This window comes from Oncorhynchus clarkii, chromosome 26 (assembly GCF_045791955.1).
Source record: "Oncorhynchus clarkii lewisi isolate Uvic-CL-2024 chromosome 26, UVic_Ocla_1.0, whole genome shotgun sequence".
In the NCBI taxonomy this organism is placed as follows: domain Eukaryota; kingdom Metazoa; phylum Chordata; class Actinopteri; order Salmoniformes; family Salmonidae; genus Oncorhynchus; species Oncorhynchus clarkii.
This window is the reverse complement of record NC_092172.1, coordinates 19,017,360-19,034,739: the sequence shown is the minus strand read 5'-3', so window position 1 is coordinate 19,034,739 and position 17,380 is coordinate 19,017,360. Positions and strand designations below refer to the sequence as shown.

Below are 17,380 nucleotides of genomic sequence, written 5' to 3'. Positions count from 1 at the left end.
TTAGTGCATACATTCATTATAAAGAACAGAATACAAAACAAATTAACAAATGAAGCTTTAGGTCATTGAAGAAATGAAACCATATTGTTCATGTTACAGAGGCTCATATCTAATCTATTACCAGACCTCGCAATTGAGCCCTGTTTGCCATTTTTATTATACCTCTGCACAATTTTAATAAAACCATAATGAAATTGTTGTAACTATGAGTGAAATTAACATTTGAGATCATGTACCGGTACATTCAATATCCTAAAGGTAATATAATCAGGTGCTCATTTGAAAATTATATCCTTTTTGGTGGCCAATCGTTGTGGGAAAATACAAATACTTAATGTGCATGTACAATGAACATACAGGTTATTCATACATTACATTTACTAATAAACAACATTTGAAAATGTCAAGAAAATAAGGCATCTGGTGTCAATCATCTAATATGAAAAAATGAGTTTGAAAATCAAGCTAACTGCACTTTGCAAACAACGAGATATGTAAGTGGAGTTGTTATTCTGTAAGGAATGTACTTATGAAATAAAATTTTGGTACATGACCATTTTTGTGTTAAATTTAACCATTCTCAATTCATTAGGAATGGGGTAATAATATATTATTCCTATAAACATTATTAATATTTTGATTACACAATATTCAGCCTCGTCACAAACGGCTAATAAATTAACAGTCAACAACATACAAATGCAGTTTTTTCACTTGATGTATTTAAGCAAAATATATAGAAGTGATGATGTATTAAAACAATTGTAAGGCTGTTGATCCTGATGTTAGCACTGAATCAACAGTAAATATTAACTGCTTGTTCGTAGCAGATCAAAAAGTAAGCAAACATTGATACAATTACATGATACAAAATTGAGCACAGTACTATTCACAATGCCACATTGAGTAGTTTAAAAAGTTGTTGAGTAGTTTTGATCAGTAGTTTTGATTTGGTTTATAGAAGATTTAGATTTTTTTTTTTAAATGACTGACCATATGAAAACGAATCTCTGAACAATATCAACTACCAACATTTATGTCTGATGGGCCGAAGCCTAACTTGAGCAATGTACTCCCATAGAAAGTAGGCAGGATATATTTATTATAAACTCAAACATCCCCTCACTGTCAACTGTGTTTATTTTCAGCAAACTTAACATGTGTAAATATTTGTGAGACATAAACTGAACAAGTTCCACAGACATGTGACTAACAGAAATGGAATAATGTGTCCCTGAACAAAGGGAGGGGGGGTCAAAATCAAAAGTAACAGTCAGTATCTGTTGTGGCCACCAGCTGCTTTAAGTACTGCAGTGCATCTCATCATGGACTGCACCAGATTTGCCAGTTCTTGCTGTGAGATGTTACCCCACTCTTCCACCAAGGCACCTGCAAGTTCCCGGACATTTCTGGGGGGAATGGCCCTAGCCCTCACCCTCCGATCCAACAGGTCCCAGATGGGCTCAATGGGATTGAGATCCGGGCTCTTCACTGGCCATGGCAGAACACTGACATTCCTGTCTTGCAGGAAATCACGCACAGAACAGGCAGTATGGCTGGTGGCATTGTCATGCTGGAGGGTCATGTCAGGATGAGCCTGCAGAAAGGGTACCACATGAGGAAGGAGGATGTCTTCCCTGTAACACACAGCGTTGAGATTGCCTGCAATGACAACAAGCTCAGTCCGATGATGCTGTGACACACCGCCCGAGACAATGACGGACCTTCCACCTCCAAATCGATCCCTCTCCAGAGTACAGGCCTCGGTGTAACACTCATTCCTTTGACGATAAACGCGAATCCGACCATCACCCCTGGTGAGACAAAACCATCCTGTCTGCTCCAGCGACGGTGGGACTGTGCCCATAGGCGACGTTGTTGCCGGTGATGTCTGGTGAGGACCTGCCTTACAACATGCCTATAATCTCTCAGTCCAGACTCTCTTTACGGACAGTCTGAGCACTGATTGAGGGATTGTGCGTTCCTGGTGTAACTTGGCAGTTGTTGTTGCCATCCTGTACCTGTCCCGCAGGTGTGATGTTCAGATGTACCGATCCTGAGCAGGTGTTGTTACACGTGGTCTGCCACTGCGAGGACGATCAGCTGTCCGTCCTGTCTCCCTGTAGTGCTGTCACAGTACGGACATTGCAATTTATTGCCCTGGCCAAATCTGCAGTCCTCATGCCTCTTTGCAGCATGCCTAAGCCACGTTCACACAAATGAGCAGGGACCCTGGGCATCTTTCTTTTGGTGTTTTTCAGAGTCAGTAGAAAGTCCTCTTTAGTGTCCTAAGTTTTCATAACTGTGACCTTAATTGCCTACCGTCTGTAAGCTGTTAGTGGCTGAATGACCGTTCCACAGGTGCATGTTTATTAATTGTTTATGGTTCATTGAACAAGCATGGGAAACAGTGTTTAAACCCTTTACAATGAAGATCTGTGAAGTTATTTAGATTTTTACGAATTATCTTTGAAAGACAGGGTCCTGAAAAGGGGGGAACATTTTTTGAGTTTACATTTTGAAAATAGTTGAATCACCAAAGTATTGCAATATCGAATTTAATGAAAAGTTCTCTAAACAATAAGACAAATCTACATGAGAAAAGCAAACAATTTGAAAATATACACTGCTCAAAAAAATAGAGGGAACACTAAAATAACACATCCTAGATCTGAATGAATGAAATATTCTTATTAAATACTTTTTTCTTTACATAGTTGAATGTGCTGACAACAAAATCACACAACTTATCAATGGAAATAAAATTGATCAACCCATGGAGGTCTGGATTTGGAGTCACACTCAAAATTAAAGTGAAAAACCACACTACAGGCTGATCCAACTTTGATGTAATGTCCTTAAAACAAGTCAAAATGAGGCTCAGTAGTGTGCGTGGCCTCCACGTGCCTGTATGACCTCCCTATAACACCTGGGCATGCTCCTGATGAGGTGGCAGATGGTCTCCTGAGGTATCTCCTCCCAGACCTGGACTAAAGCATCCGCCAACTCCTAGACAGTCTGTGGTGCAACGTGGCGTTGGTGGATGGAGCGAGACATGATGTCCCAGATGTGGTCAATTGGATTCAGGTCTGGGGAACGGGCGGGCCAGTCCATAGCATCAATGCCTTCCTCTTGCAGGAACTGCTGACACACTCCAGCTACATGAGGTCTAGCATTGTCTTGCATTAGGAGCAACCCAGGGCCAACCGCACCAGCATATGGTCTCACAAGGGGTCTGAGGATCTCATCTCAGTACCTAATGGCAGTCAGGCTACCTCTGGCGAGCACATGGAGGGCTGTGCGGCCCCCCCAAAGAAATACCACCCCACACCATGACTGAGCCACCGCCAAACCGGTCATGCTGGAGGATGTTGCAGGCAGCAGAACGTTCTCCACGGCGTCTCCAGACTGTCACGTCTGTCACGTGCTCAGTGTGAACCTGCTTTCATCTGTGAAGAGCACAGGGCGCCAGTGGCGAATTTGCCAATCTTGGTGTTCTCTGGCAAATAACAAACGTCCTGCACGGTGTTGGGCTGTAAGCACAACCCCCACCTGTGGATGTCGGGCCCTCATACCACCCTCATGGAGTCTGTTGCTGACCGTTTGAGCAGACACATGCACATTTGTGGCCTGCTGGAGGTCATTTTGCAGGGCTCTGGCAGTGCTCCTCCTGCTCCTCTTTGCACAAAGGCGGAGGTAGCGGTCCTGCTGCTGGGTTGTTGCCCTCCTACGGCCTCCTCCACGTCTCCTGATGTACTGGCCTGTCTCCTGGTAGCGCCTCCATGCTCTGGACACTACGCTGACAGACACAGCAAACCTTCTTGCCACTGCTCGCATTGATGTGCCATCCTGGATGAGCTGCACTACCTGAGCCACTTGTGTGGGTTGTAGACTCCGTCTCATGCTACCACTAGAGTGAAAGCACCGCCAGCATTCAAAAGTGACCAAAACATCAGCCAGGAAGCATAGGAACTGAGAAGTGGTCTGTAGTCACCACCTGCAGAACCACTCCTTTAATGGGGGTGTCTTGCTAATTGCCTATAATTTCCACCTGTTGTCTATTCCATTTGCACAACAGCATGTGACATTTATTGTCAATCAGTGTTGCTTCCTAAGTGGACAGTTTGATTTCATAGAAGTGTGATTGACTTGGAGTTACATTGTGTTGTTTAAATGTTCCCTTTATTTTTTTGAGCAGTGTATTTAGTTTACTTTAAGCTACTTCTAAAACTGCCTTCCCTATTAGCAAAAATGGAAGCCATGCTTGAAACTATTTTGACAAAGAAGTTTATTTTGAACCAAGGTTATTTTCCCTTTATGCAGTAAGCATGTCTCTTAGTACTAATTATCATATTATTTTACCTTTCCAAAATGAAAACAAAATATAAAGAAATTTTGATTTAAATGCATCATGTTTGCGCAAAAATAATACAATTAAAGCAAAGTGCACACATACTAAAAACATTTTTAGAGCATTATACATGTCTTTTATATAATAGGTTCATTTAAATGAGATTAATCTGTATACTGTTTTACAAAGTAACTTCATTAAGGCTCTAAATACATTCAATATCAACAGTTTAAAAAACATACATGGATTGTTCCACAAAATGAGTGCCTTTTGCATCCCTTTGGTATTTTACGTAGAAATTGTGCATCAATATTGAATTTTAAAAGCCTGTTATATTCAAAGGTGTGCCCTTTAATATAGACCACATGGAGAATTCAACAAATCAGATTTTTATATTTTTCATTTATATGAATGAAGACTTGCTAAAGTGCCAAAATTCTGCATTTTGACATGTTCCTCTGTGCACTCTGACTTCCAGGAAGAATTTAACCCACAAAACCCTAAGATTTATCCAAGTTTAAACCATCATTGTAAAGCCCTAGTTATTTTATTTGCTTTGACAAAGTCATTTTATGAAGATTATTTAATGTGATTGGTGAATAATTTTAAGGTAAAAAAACAACAACCTGGCATTCATTTTAAGGTCAACCCTGTTATGTGAACTGAACTTTTGTTTTAATATTGTGAAACGATTCCTTTAAAAAAAAGGAAAAGAAACATTGAACATCTAATAGTCAAATCCTATTGTAAAATCAGGTGAGCTGGTTCTACTCTTTTTGGCCATTTTCTGGTGTTCTGTGGGAGCATAACACGTTAACCCTGTTACCCATAGATAGATTAAACAGGCAAACATTTTTTGGAACATTTATACTTTTTTCTTAAGCTTGCATTCAATTGCCCCTCCCTGTTGCACACACAACTTCCATTTCCCCTGTCACAAGGGGATTTATGTCTGATTTAAGATGACATCTTCAACCCTGTTACTTTCAAACGTTTTTTTTCTACTCACCAAGTTATACACCTCAAAAGGCATCGAATTGGTGGAACGACCCACATGTATCGAATCATTTATACAAAATGTATCAGATCCAATTCTGGTTGTATAGCATACAGTACAGGTGTATGGCTTTGGAACACCACTCCAGCTGTGACTATCAACGTTTTGGGAAACAATCATACTGCTCAAAATCTGTCAAACAATAACAGCAGTTGAAAAAAATATCAGATTAAAACGTTGAATACGTTTGCATCCGTCAATCAGTTAACCTTTCCGGATAGCTTACTCATACTGATGTTATAATAACTTATATTAACCATAGGCCAGGAAAGTTGAGCGAAACAGTAAGGACCTTGTTAAGAGAATGACATTATTGTGGTCAACATGGCCAATGGTACCTGCCCAAAAATAGGGAAGAGAACTTCAGTCTAGCTCTTGCATCGGTCTAAGCAGGGGACAGACACTGCTATCCAAATTATACCAAATCTCAAATAAAACAACAAAATGGTAAAAATGTAACCCTTCGTAAACCCTACGTAAAAACGTAAGGAAAAATCACCAACAAAGGAAGTATAACAAAGGAAATAGTATAACCAGTATATTAATAATGTTACTGATGGCCCATATTCATGACCATATCACTCGATGTTAACTGTTGGCTGCTGCCCTGCTGGCTGCCCTGTTATCTCCTTTGTTCTATGGAGCTGTGCCCCTTTCTCCTCCATGCAGATGTCACAGCCCCACACTGCCGACACCTCTGCTGTCAACAGGTTATAAGCTGTCTCAGTCATTCCAGTACAAACCCTGTGGAACCATTTTTGACATGAGGCCTCACACAGGATAGCTTCCTGGTCATCATTCACTTCATTCAGGCATATTCCACATGGAAACACAGGCTCTGTGGAGGAGTGGCTAGGCCTGTTGGGATGCATCAGTGTCTTATTGATGACCACACCACCACCTCCATTGCTTCTACTCCGCTCCAGGGGGGCTGCCTCCATGCGCCTGCCTGACTGTGGGGACTTCTTCAGAGAATCATTATTGGGATGGATGATGCCGTTGATTTTCTCTGTGGTGTTAGGCTGACTTGCACCCTGACAGACCAGGGCGCCTCTATTCTTTGATTTCAGGTCGACAGAGTTTTTCTGACCCATGATCTCCTCTGAGCCATGGCTTCGTTTCCGTGGAGATGTATTCTGGGATGTACTTTTGCTTGACACCACCTCACTCATGTCCTGTTTAGGTGTGGGTGTATTGGACTGGGCAAAGCTGTTGTTTTGCTGCTGCCGAATAAAACCGGGACTAGAGTCCATGCCGGGTCGGGGAGGTGGATTCCCAATTGGGATGACTGCTGATCTAAAGCTCGGGCCCATGTCAGGAGAAGTGCTTTGGGTCACATTATGCAGATGCACCTGATTTAAGTTGCCACGGGGACCTGGTCTGAAAGATTGATTGGGTGGAAGTGGCATGATACTGTTGTTGTTGTTGTTTAATGGTGGATGGTTACCATAATTGGGATTTTCATGGTAACCATAGTTAAAGCCGGGGGGTCGATTGAACCCCATGCCCATTTGAGTCTGGGCAAAAGGGTGGAGCTGGTTTCGTATCTGGTAGGGACCCCTGTAAGAAGAGGGCATCCTATTGGGCATGATGTGGTCCATCCTGGGCGGGCCATAGCCACTGCAGCCAGGGTAGTGCGGGTTGCCAAAATATGGGTTCCCGGAGGACAGAGGCTTGAAAGATGGTGCGTTGTAGTTGTCATCAAAAGGATTGGCAGCCACTAGGTGGTCGGCACTTCGGTTTGGTGATGGAGCATACTCAGATAGGGGAGCGAAGAAAGGAGCCTGGGGACACACATGAAAAGGCAATGATAAAGGTAGTTGTTACAGAACTATGTAAGCAGCATCAAACACTTGACTATCAACAGCCATTGAGACCTTCTCAAAAGTTTGATGAATAATTGAGCAGCATATTAGTTTTGTCTTGAAATAACATTGTTTGACTGAATGAGTTCGGTCAATATTGGAAACCACAAGACTGAATGAGTTTGGTCAATATTGGAAACCACAAGATTTTTGACCTATACAAAGAAAGGGAATCTCAGAAAATTAGACTATTGAATTTTACCTGTGCGTTCGACTTGCACTTTTTCTTGTCTGGGCTATCCAGCAGAGCACCCGGCCCTCCTAGATCATCAAGCCCACCATCTCCACCTGAGAAGGAAAACCACACAAAATGTTATACAGCCATATAAAATGCAGGTTTCCCATTAAACTACAAGGCACACTTTTCACTCTGACAGACATTGTATAGAAAACTTACTTGTGGCATGCCAATATGTTGAACAACACAGAACTTGTTTAATTTTCTCATTAATGGCTTATTGCCTACACCTTTGTGAAGTCCATGTGCAAGCAGTGTCAGGACTAAATTATAAGAGAGGCTGGCTGCACACTGTTTTCATGTAGTTTAACCAAATTTGAATGGTCCAATCTTCTCCATTGAGAAGAATCTAAAATGTTTGGCAGCTTGCTGCCCCTATCACGTTGTCCAAGTTGCCCCTATGATATGCGGCAAGCTGTAAACTCATGTAACCTAAGTATGGTATAGTCAGTATACTTGGTAACCAGAACCAAATTACCAGTACTCAGCAGTAGCCTCTCCTCCTCTCCAGGGTATATTACCACAATAGATCAATACAGTAGAACTCTGTAACTCACCCCTTTAAAGTAGTGTACTAAATAGGCAATAGGATGCCATTTGGGGCCTAACCCTGGTCTATAGAGTTCCTGACAGCCTCCCAGTCTTCATACACGGTTGATAACCAACATCCTCCTAAAGGCTCCTCAAGGATGCAAAGGTACATTAAAGGCTCAATCACAAAGACGTGTTGGATTGTTATGTCACTACAATGGCTGGTATCTATTATCTACTGGGTTGGGGTCATACTGGCCTGGTATCTGTTATCTACTGGGTCATACTGGCCTCTTATCTATTAGCCTATACACACAGCTCTGTAAATATGTCAAACATGTAACCGTTTTTCAATGCTATTAAAACCACCCAAATCTTCTCCTTTGGTGGGCTAGTTTGTGTAATTGTTATAAAAAAGAAAAAAAATTGCAAAACAGTAGGCTAGCTCTTGTATGATAGCCTACAGTAGACTACTGGCGCATGTGATGAATGATCATCAATGTTTTCAATTTCTGTAGCCTATATCTTGTTGTTATAAATAAATAGGGCCTACAGTTTATGCAACATAATTTGTCCCACAGAGGTAAAACAGACAGTCTGTTAACTAAATGCACTTCATATATCGTTCACGGCAATAAGAAAACCTCAGCTGGCTACATAAAAAAAACTTCGTGGCAGTTCCAAATTTGCGAACACATTCCGATAGTGAAAGTTTTGTTGAACTTTCCACGTCAGCAAGGTAAATTAGATTTGGATAGTTTACGATATGTTTTTTTCAACGGAAAATGCCAGCGCTGTCTATTTATTTGGAGTTTCATTCAATACTTCAAAGGCCTTGAGGTAGGCCGATAAGCTCCTTCAACGTCGTAATTATGGTCGAGACTTGTGTGCAGCGTGTCGTGCCCCCACAGACGGCAACATACCACGCGCAGGAAGGGAAAAATATCGAAAACGCGCATTACCTCGGGTTCTTTTGAGCGAGAAGGTATCTTTATCCTGTTCTTTTGACATTACAGAGCTTCTTACATGACTTAAACCTGCATAATTGTGCTGAAAAGGTAACAGTACTCGACCGCTCTCTCCCCCCAGGAGCAATCACAACTATCTGTGTGACGAGGATAGCTGCAATCGCTTGCAAAGTTTGGGAGGAGCAGACAAATTAAACTTCATGATATCCTGTGTCACGCTAGGAAATTATTGTTAACATTGTATCATTGTCACATATTTCTCCACGTGGCACATGACTGGAACTTGTAAAGCACGGTTAATATTAGATTTTGACAAACGGAACCTTTGTGTGACAGCACAGAGACCCCTCCACATTGGCATGTTGAATGTGTCTGCACTGCCGCTCCGTCAGAAGTGTCGGTGTATTGTGATGAACCGCTGATGTAATGATTCGACTGGGGCGGAAGCTAATAAGTCCAGTCTGGATATTTAGTGGCAATATCGGTCTGTCTAATAACTGTTTATTTGAAGTTTATTACATACTTACCACTCTCTTTGGATGAGTTTTGCGCTATTCATTTTCTGAAGTGTTATCTCCTTAGTCATGATGAATTGCAGCCCTAATAGGCCTAACTTCTCTACACACTTCAAAAGTTGTTTTTACTGTAGGAATAGGCTACAGAATTTACAAAAATAAAAATGTTTACTAAATTAAAATAATAAAGTTGTTGTTTAGGCTACACTATAGATTTTTTTGTTTCTTTTTCACAGCCATCTATGGACACCATTTTGGGTAGGTTACAGATCTCTCCAAACAGAGGCTCTACTGTCATACACATGGGGTTAAACAATCCATGTATTGACTTTTCTCATCCATTAACAGTAATTAATTGCTGTTTTTTCAGATAAGGGAAGACCAATGATTGGATGGACTGTAATAACTGAAGATAATGCCAGAGGGGCCTTTAACTGACTACAAGAGGAAGCCTTCAATCTTTGGCCCCAAATGTCCGTTGGGGAAGACAACCATTGTCACAAAATGGACCAAAGGAATGGACCTTACAAGTGCACTCCAGGGTCTGTGTACGTTTTGTTATTTTGATTTCCGAGTGAAAATGGAGAGTGAAAAACAGAACATCAACTTATTTTCTCACAATGTGAATTATTGTGTGGATTATAATTAACTGACAGTGTTGTAAGGGTTGATACCTTTTTTGTTAGGGCAAATCAAGTCTGACATTTTAATGTAGAAATTACAAACTTTAGAAGCCTTTTTTAAACCTTGAATACATTGCAAGTTTGCATTTTCTGCTGTGCAGGAAATTTCCCGCAACAACAGGCTGATCAAATTAAGATCCTACACCTGTATACATTTATAGATGTAGGCCAATTGTCGTAGCAAAAGCTGTGTTCACAATTGAAGAGAATAGCATCCGTCTGCCTTTCAGTCAGCAGGAAAGGATGTTGATGAGCTATAAACCATATCAATAAAAAGGCTTATTTTAACTTACTGTATTGGCTACAATAACGAAAATCACGAAACATACATGGACCCTCCAGGTAAGCCTCATGTGTCCCTTCCATGCACCACACGCTGATACAATGGAGACCACCAAGTTCACCTTCAAGAATTAATAGCAAACAAAAATTCATGGCAATATGCATTGTGTGATCAACTATGGCAAATGTGTGAGTTACAAAGAAGGTTATTATAAAAACTACTGATACAAACAAATATTAGAGTATCATTATAAAACTATTAAACTGTATTAGAGTAACAATGAGGACAGACATACCAATACGTGCAAGAAAGTTCACATTGTTTATTTTTATTTAAACTCAGAATCAGTCATTCTGAGAATAATTTGTTTAACTTATTTGTAACTTTAATTGGACAAGTAGGCTAACATTTTCGTCATGAAGAAAGTTGTAGTAAGGACCAAGGCTTGCCTGAATATCTTCAAGAAAAGCTGTTGGTGTGTGATCAAAGAGCAAACAGAAAAAAGGAAAACAAAACATTAACACAAAATAATGACAAAAGGTACATTCAATTTCAAGGCATGTGCCTGCTCTTACTATAACTTTGAAACACAACAATGCGAGTCTGTGTATTGGTTACACAGACTCCCAATGTTGTGTCCCAAAGCTACTCTCACTACAACTGTGAAGCAGCTGTGGGTTCCCCTGAGTTTAACTGTAAATGACCCACAGGGCTCCACCATTGCAGCTAAAGCCATCAGCACAGCCTTTACAGAAAAGCGTGACTGCAGAAGTAAAGAGGACTCGGAGCACCAGAGAATTATGATTCACACCAAGTGCTCCACTTTATCCCTTTATATTCACATGTAAAATAAAAAAAAGAGAACACAACTCTTGAAATTAAAGAGACACAGGACTGGATCTGCGTCACTCGTTCTTCCATCTCTTGCATAACACTGACCCCCTCTGACTATAGCATCCATCACATCTCTATCAAAAGCTGGAAGAGGAACCTGAGGTAGAAGACGGTATATCACTTATCGGACATTCACAACCAATACGAGAATGCAGAACCCTCTCAAACATTCTGATTCTGAAAACATATATAAGAATGAGAACCCTATGGTTACTCTTTATCACAATTGAAAAGATGAACAATACTGTTACTGCTCAATAATAACTTGTCTATTCCAGTTTTTAGTTGTTATCAGAGAGCTGGATTGCAGTCACTGGGCATTATAACAATGCAGAGGATTACACATGTAAATAAAAAGCAAAAACAACTCAAATATTCCATATACAATATGAACTTGACATTTTAACACAGCTTTTCAGACTAATGCTCATCTACAACAGTTTAAAGGGGTATTCACATTCGTATCAAAGATTAATACATTTTAGGCATCTAGGAAAAAACTAAATTCAGTTGGTACTTTCTCAACTGGGGTATACGAAACCCCATAGAAATAACAATAATATATATTTCTCCTCCAGTGAGGAAAACGTTAAAAATAATGTAGAGAAATTTCTTTTTTGCTTCAATGACAAATAACAATGCACGTTTAAAAGCACTAACGGTGTACAACTTTCATCTTGGTTTGTGGTCTAATAGACACCCATTTATTAAGTAGTAATCAAAACCTAAATGGAGATAAAGCTTTTGGAACCATATAAAATGAGAAAATATCATGCAAAGATATGAGTCTAAATGGATCTTTTGCCAATGAGCAACAGTGAACTGAATTCTTTGGTATACATTGTTTGCCATTCAAAATAAAGTAAAACTGATTGTGTCACACTTCATGCAAACCGTCATCCTATTAGCTGGAAATCCGTTGATTGAAAATACTGTTGCAATGTAGGATGAGAATCAATATAATATACTGTATTTAGCTCTGCATATAATTTCCCCCTACAATGTACACATCTAGTTGCAACAGTAAAGCTCTAAAGAAAACCAATATTAGGGTGATTTGGTTAGTGTGCATGACATTGATTATTGTCATTTTAACCATTATCAAGGGCCCAAAATCCTGGGGGCACTTTCTGAGAGAACCCGCATCTCAACTCAGTTGGTCACAGAACGGGGGCACACATGTGCAAGGCGGTCGATTTTTGGTCTAATACATGAGAAAAAAACTCATTGTAATTTTCCCAGGGGCCCACTGAGAGATCAAAAACAATCAGAGGGAGCAAACAATTACTTTGTATGATAGCATCAGTCACCGCTGCACATTGGCTGTGATCAACAAATCAAACTAATCTGACAAGTGCTAAACTTATTTTTCTACTCTATGGTAAAGTATCAACTACTTAAAGAACAAAAAAGTAACTCAAATCTGTACTCAGTAGTACATAAACGTAGACAAAAATATAGATATCTTTAGTGATAAAATGTTTTCTTGGTGTTCATTCACTTCCATCGCACTGATTTAACGCTTTTGGTTTTCAACAATCGTTCTTCATACTTCTCCCATCCCCATGTGTCAAAGAGTTGGACCTCAGATGGATCGGACTTTGGTATAGGAGCCTTTCTGTTTGTCTCCGACATCTGAGGGTCTCTTTCCCCATTAAGGCCATTTATAAAGCTTTTAAGGTCTGCTGTATTGAAATGCGTCGACCCAAGCATTTTTGGTATGTTCTTTCCCAAAATAACCAAAAAGATAGCCTGCCATACCACATACACATAATTCCAACTGAATTCAAACAGGTTTTCCCACCTGTGAGTAGGGCATCACAAGGCTCTGAACCGTAACTGACAATGTTCTAGAGTAACATTCATAACAGATCTATGACAACTACCCTCTACAACGAACAGCTCAGCACTAAGAAGATACCCTGTCAGTCAACCATGGAACATTACACATGGCTTTTAAAATGTACTAAACCTAGTTCCCTGAGTTCAGGAGAATAATAACACAACAAAATAATGCTTAAAAAGAGGTAGTATAAAACAGGAATTGCAAGGAAAACTGCACATTGACAACAAAAAAAATCTTAACCATTATTACTATGGATAACCTGAAAAGTGTCATACTGGCTTATTACTGAATTTCAGCAATTTATGTAGTAAATTGTACTGGTCCTTAATCTACCATAGCCAAGTAACCTGAGAAATAGTCCAATTAACCTGTGATAAAAATAAAATGACAAAGCTTTAAGTGAGATCTGCAGTACCCTTACAATCCCATACTTCATTACAAACAAGGAGGAAAATGAATACGGGACTAGTCTGACCTAGTAAAAACAAATTGCCATCAGGACGCATTAGTTGTTCCATAAAGGAAGAGACCCCTTCCATAACTCAGGTATAAGTCATTATCATTAAATATATAGTTGGAGTTTACCGAGAGGTAAACTGAGGTAGATAATCAGCAAAAGAAGGGCTCACTCTACACTTTGCTCCAGTGATAAACTCTTAAATAATGTCAGAAATGTAACAGTCACATTTTTGACAATCTCGTGAAACATTCATGGTGGGTGAGATTTCTTTCAAACACATACAAACATTTAGAATAAAAATAAAATGAGTACACATTCACTAGAAGATTCTTTGATAAAAATCACCAGAACCCAAACCAGAGCCCAGTTCTTCCAAAGACCTGGATTTTTGGATAACTGCTCATTGTCTTTTAGAACAGTGGAGTGAGTTTAGGGTTGAGAGATTGATAGGAGGTCACACAGACTGCTAGAGAGAAAGTGCAGGCTGGGAATTGTCTGGGGCCTGATCGTGATGATGGTTGCACGGTTTCTCCATGGAATCTCCAATCTCCAGGTCGAGGTGAGACTGCTCCCCCAGCTCACCCTCACTCTCCTGGGCAGGACTGCAGCCTGATCCCCCACTCTTCTCCTCTTTCAGAGACGCAGTGCGGTTGGTCATCTCTATGTCGTCGTGAGAGTAACGGCCCGAGTCGCCTGTCTCGTGGCTGCCGTCGCTGTTGGAGGAGCCCTCGGTGTCACCAGGTGGGCCAAACAGGACCTGCAGGGAGGTGGGCTGGTTGGGTGACGACAGAGACTCAGCCTCGTAGCACAGCACTGTTGCTCCTGGCTGGTACGAGCAGATTCCATGGCTTTTCCTCTGGATCTGAGTAAGTAAGAAAGGGTGAACGAAGGGAATTCATATTGATAAAAGGAGGAATAGCTGCTGGTCACTTCCTATTGTGTTCTATAATAGTAATGTTATGTTACTTGAACACTTTTGTTTTATCTTTCTTACCTGGCTTTTCTTAGCATTCATTTTTTTCTGATTTCTGAAGGAAAACCATTTATTTTTCTTCTCAGTGATTGGATAAACTGGTCCGAGGCTATTGATGATCAAATTTGTTCCACCCTGGAAATTAAATGAAATTTGCAAATCTCTGAATCTGTCTACATTGGTTATTTTCCATGTACTTTGGAGACGTAATGCAAGAGGAAATGTTAGAGGAAAGGAAGGGCGTAATAGAGCCATATCCCCTTACCTTGGCATCAATGAAGTGGTCTGCTCTCATCATTGGCACCATGACATCAGCATTCTCAGCCTGGCCCTCAGAGCCCAGGTGGACCGAAGCAGAGGGGACCTGACCAGCCTCCTGCCTGATGGCTTTAGTAGCTGACGATTTCCTGTCAAACAATCCTACAATATTAATATAGAAATAACAGCAGAGGTTCTATCCAAACCAATGGGCAGTCAGAAATGTCATATCAAATTACAACAAAAATCACACTGAATCTGTTAAAATGGTTACCTGTTTTTGCCTCTGCAGACAAGGATGAAGGCACAGATGATGATGCAGATCAGTGCAATGCAAACCCCCACGATGATCCCTGTCATTGACTTCTGGTCCAGGTGGTAGAAGCCACCAGAGAACACTGCAAGACAGTTGTCACAAGTGATGAGACAGCCACTGGAGACATACACTCTTATCTAGGCTCTGTGTGGGTATTACATCTCCACACTGTGTATCAAAATCAATACAACTGGCAATCACCTCCCCTGACATTCACAGAGATGTATTACAGTGTAAATAATTTAGCAGGAGACCAAGGCTGCAGGCCAAGCTATTGAATTTGAATTACATCGAGTAGGTCAAGTGACGACAACAAGAGGAATCCTGTCATGAAAGTCAATGAAAGAAAGACCAAGTATGCACCACATTAGTCACTAACCTGTAGCTGAGCCATGGGAGCGCCTGGGGTTGTGACCGGAGGTGGAGCCATCGCTCTGCACGGCCAGTTCCACGGTGTGTGAAAACGGCCCGTCTCCCATATCGTTGGACGCAGACACCTTGACCAGGTAGATGTTCCCCGGCTGTAGGTTCTCCAGTAGAGCCATGGTGATGCTCCCTATCACCGAGAAATAAGTGATTAGTGACCTATGTCAACCCATTTGAGCCTCAGCAATAAAAGGAAATGGACATGTGAATATTGTTTCAACACGCTGCGGTGTTGCCATTTGCCACGTGGTAATAAATATAGCTGTTCAAATTCATCTCTAAATAAATGAACTGGAGGAAATATGTCAGGCCTCTCTCCCGTTTTCAACTGACTCATGAAGAACAGGGGTTTACAATTCAGTGGAAAAAAACATAACCTGAGGCATATGGGGGGATATTTGTGACCAGATTCTCAGGCAAAGGACAGAGGGTCAGGGATCAGAGGGCTCTAACCCCCCCCCCATACCACCCAGCTCCACTGAGGTCTCAGCAGTAACGGTTGGGGTGACAGGGTTGATTTACAGTGGTGGGGGGCTGGAGCAAGGCAGGATGGCTTTGTGAACAGCCTCACTTTTGACCCCTTCACCTGTGGCTTAGAAGGAAAGATCAGATGCCTCACATTTCCTGGAGTCATCTGCTCCCAATTACACCTATGCTACCCATAATCTGTGTTCTTTACCCAGGAGCTGGACACTCTCACAGCTGGCCAGTATTACTTACTGCCACACGTCAGGCCTTTGGGTACACAAAACATATGTGTGTGTTGCTATGGCCACATTAACTATATGGTAGTAGTCCATAGTGACTACAGCACTCTTGACCAGTGTGTTTCAGGTTGAATGATTATAATCTTGAGGAGAATATTGGACCTAAAGCCACAAAGACAGATCATACCCCACCCAATGCTAAAAAAACAACTAAGTATATCATCCATCCTTTGATTGGTAAGACAACAGGAGGGGGTTATCTAAGAACAACCAGAGATCTCAAGGACTAGTAACAAATACAGAAATGGAAGGGAGGAAGAAATTAGTTGATTTCCAGTGGCCTGTATGGTGTGGAGCTGGGGCAGGGCTCTTTGTCTCTGCAGCCCAGTTTAGGCTGTAGCTCATCTCCCTCTTTCTCTCTCTTTGGCTCACCTTCCCTCTGCAGCACCTTCCACTCTCCAGCTACCCAAGCCTTCCTGGAAGCGTAGAGGATGGTATAACGTGTCACCGCCAAGTTGGGCTCATCTGGAAGTTTCCATGACACCAGCGCTGTGTCGCCCTCGATCAGAGTCACTTTCACACCTGACGGTGGCAGAGTAGGTGCTGAGGAGGAAAAAATGCCAGTTTTACCCCTGAGGCTAAATCGCTGATGAAGATGTACAACTGTCATAAACAAAAAAAATTGCTCTTCGTTACTGGTAATGAGTTGAGGAATACTGAAAATGTAAGTTTGAACCAGGGCCTACACCATAGCGACATTTCAATCAGAGTAGGTTCTTTGATGTCACTCAAAAGGACAACTACATCTCACAAGCTATGGCCCTTGCTTATGATCCCTTTCCCTAGAGATGTGTAATAATGCAGTGAGTGAGCATATAGACTACTGAGCAGTTCAATGAATTTGCTCCTGTGTCTTTCTCATCCTTTCATGAGCAAAACACCATTGGAGGGAAAATGAGAGCTCATTGGCAAGGATCTGTCAAGTGATTGCGCTCTAGTTGTGATTTGT

At 41.2% G+C, this 17,380-nt stretch overlaps 2 protein-coding genes across 3 annotated transcripts in view; both read right to left on the bottom strand.

The window, feature by feature from the left end:
• Positions 1-4,273: 4,273 nt before the first annotated feature.
• Positions 4,274-9,313, bottom strand: LOC139385006 (pygopus homolog 1-like). 2 transcript variants are annotated; one of them, XR_011628902.1, is made up of 4 exons: positions 9,005-9,172; positions 7,476-7,561; positions 5,020-7,192; positions 4,274-4,822 (listed from the first exon to the last, which is right to left on the bottom strand). XR_011628902.1 is itself a non-coding variant. In XM_071129974.1 (3 exons), exons 1-3 carry the CDS (start codon positions 9,051-9,053, stop codon positions 5,987-5,989), a joined length of 1,341 nt encoding a protein of 446 aa, XP_070986075.1. In that variant the 5' UTR covers positions 9,054-9,313; the 3' UTR covers positions 4,274-5,986. The 2 variants fall into 2 exon arrangements, 1 of the variants encoding a protein (XP_070986075.1); XM_071129974.1 differs by having other exon boundaries at positions 4,274-7,192; positions 9,005-9,313.
• Positions 9,314-14,157: 4,844 nt separating this feature from the next.
• The window catches only part of LOC139384562 (protogenin A-like), a 36,898-nt gene continuing 33,675 nt past the window's right edge, over positions 14,158-17,380 (bottom strand). The window contains exons 14-19 of the mRNA XM_071129399.1: positions 16,804-16,974; positions 15,618-15,794; positions 15,197-15,320; positions 14,930-15,071; positions 14,686-14,799; positions 14,158-14,553 (exon numbers count right to left, since the gene is read on the bottom strand). Of these exons, the coding sequence (XP_070985500.1) occupies positions 14,158-14,553; positions 14,686-14,799; positions 14,930-15,071; positions 15,197-15,320; positions 15,618-15,794; positions 16,804-16,974 (1,124 nt within the window). The remainder of the gene's footprint in view (positions 14,554-14,685; positions 14,800-14,929; positions 15,072-15,196; positions 15,321-15,617; positions 15,795-16,803; positions 16,975-17,380) is intronic.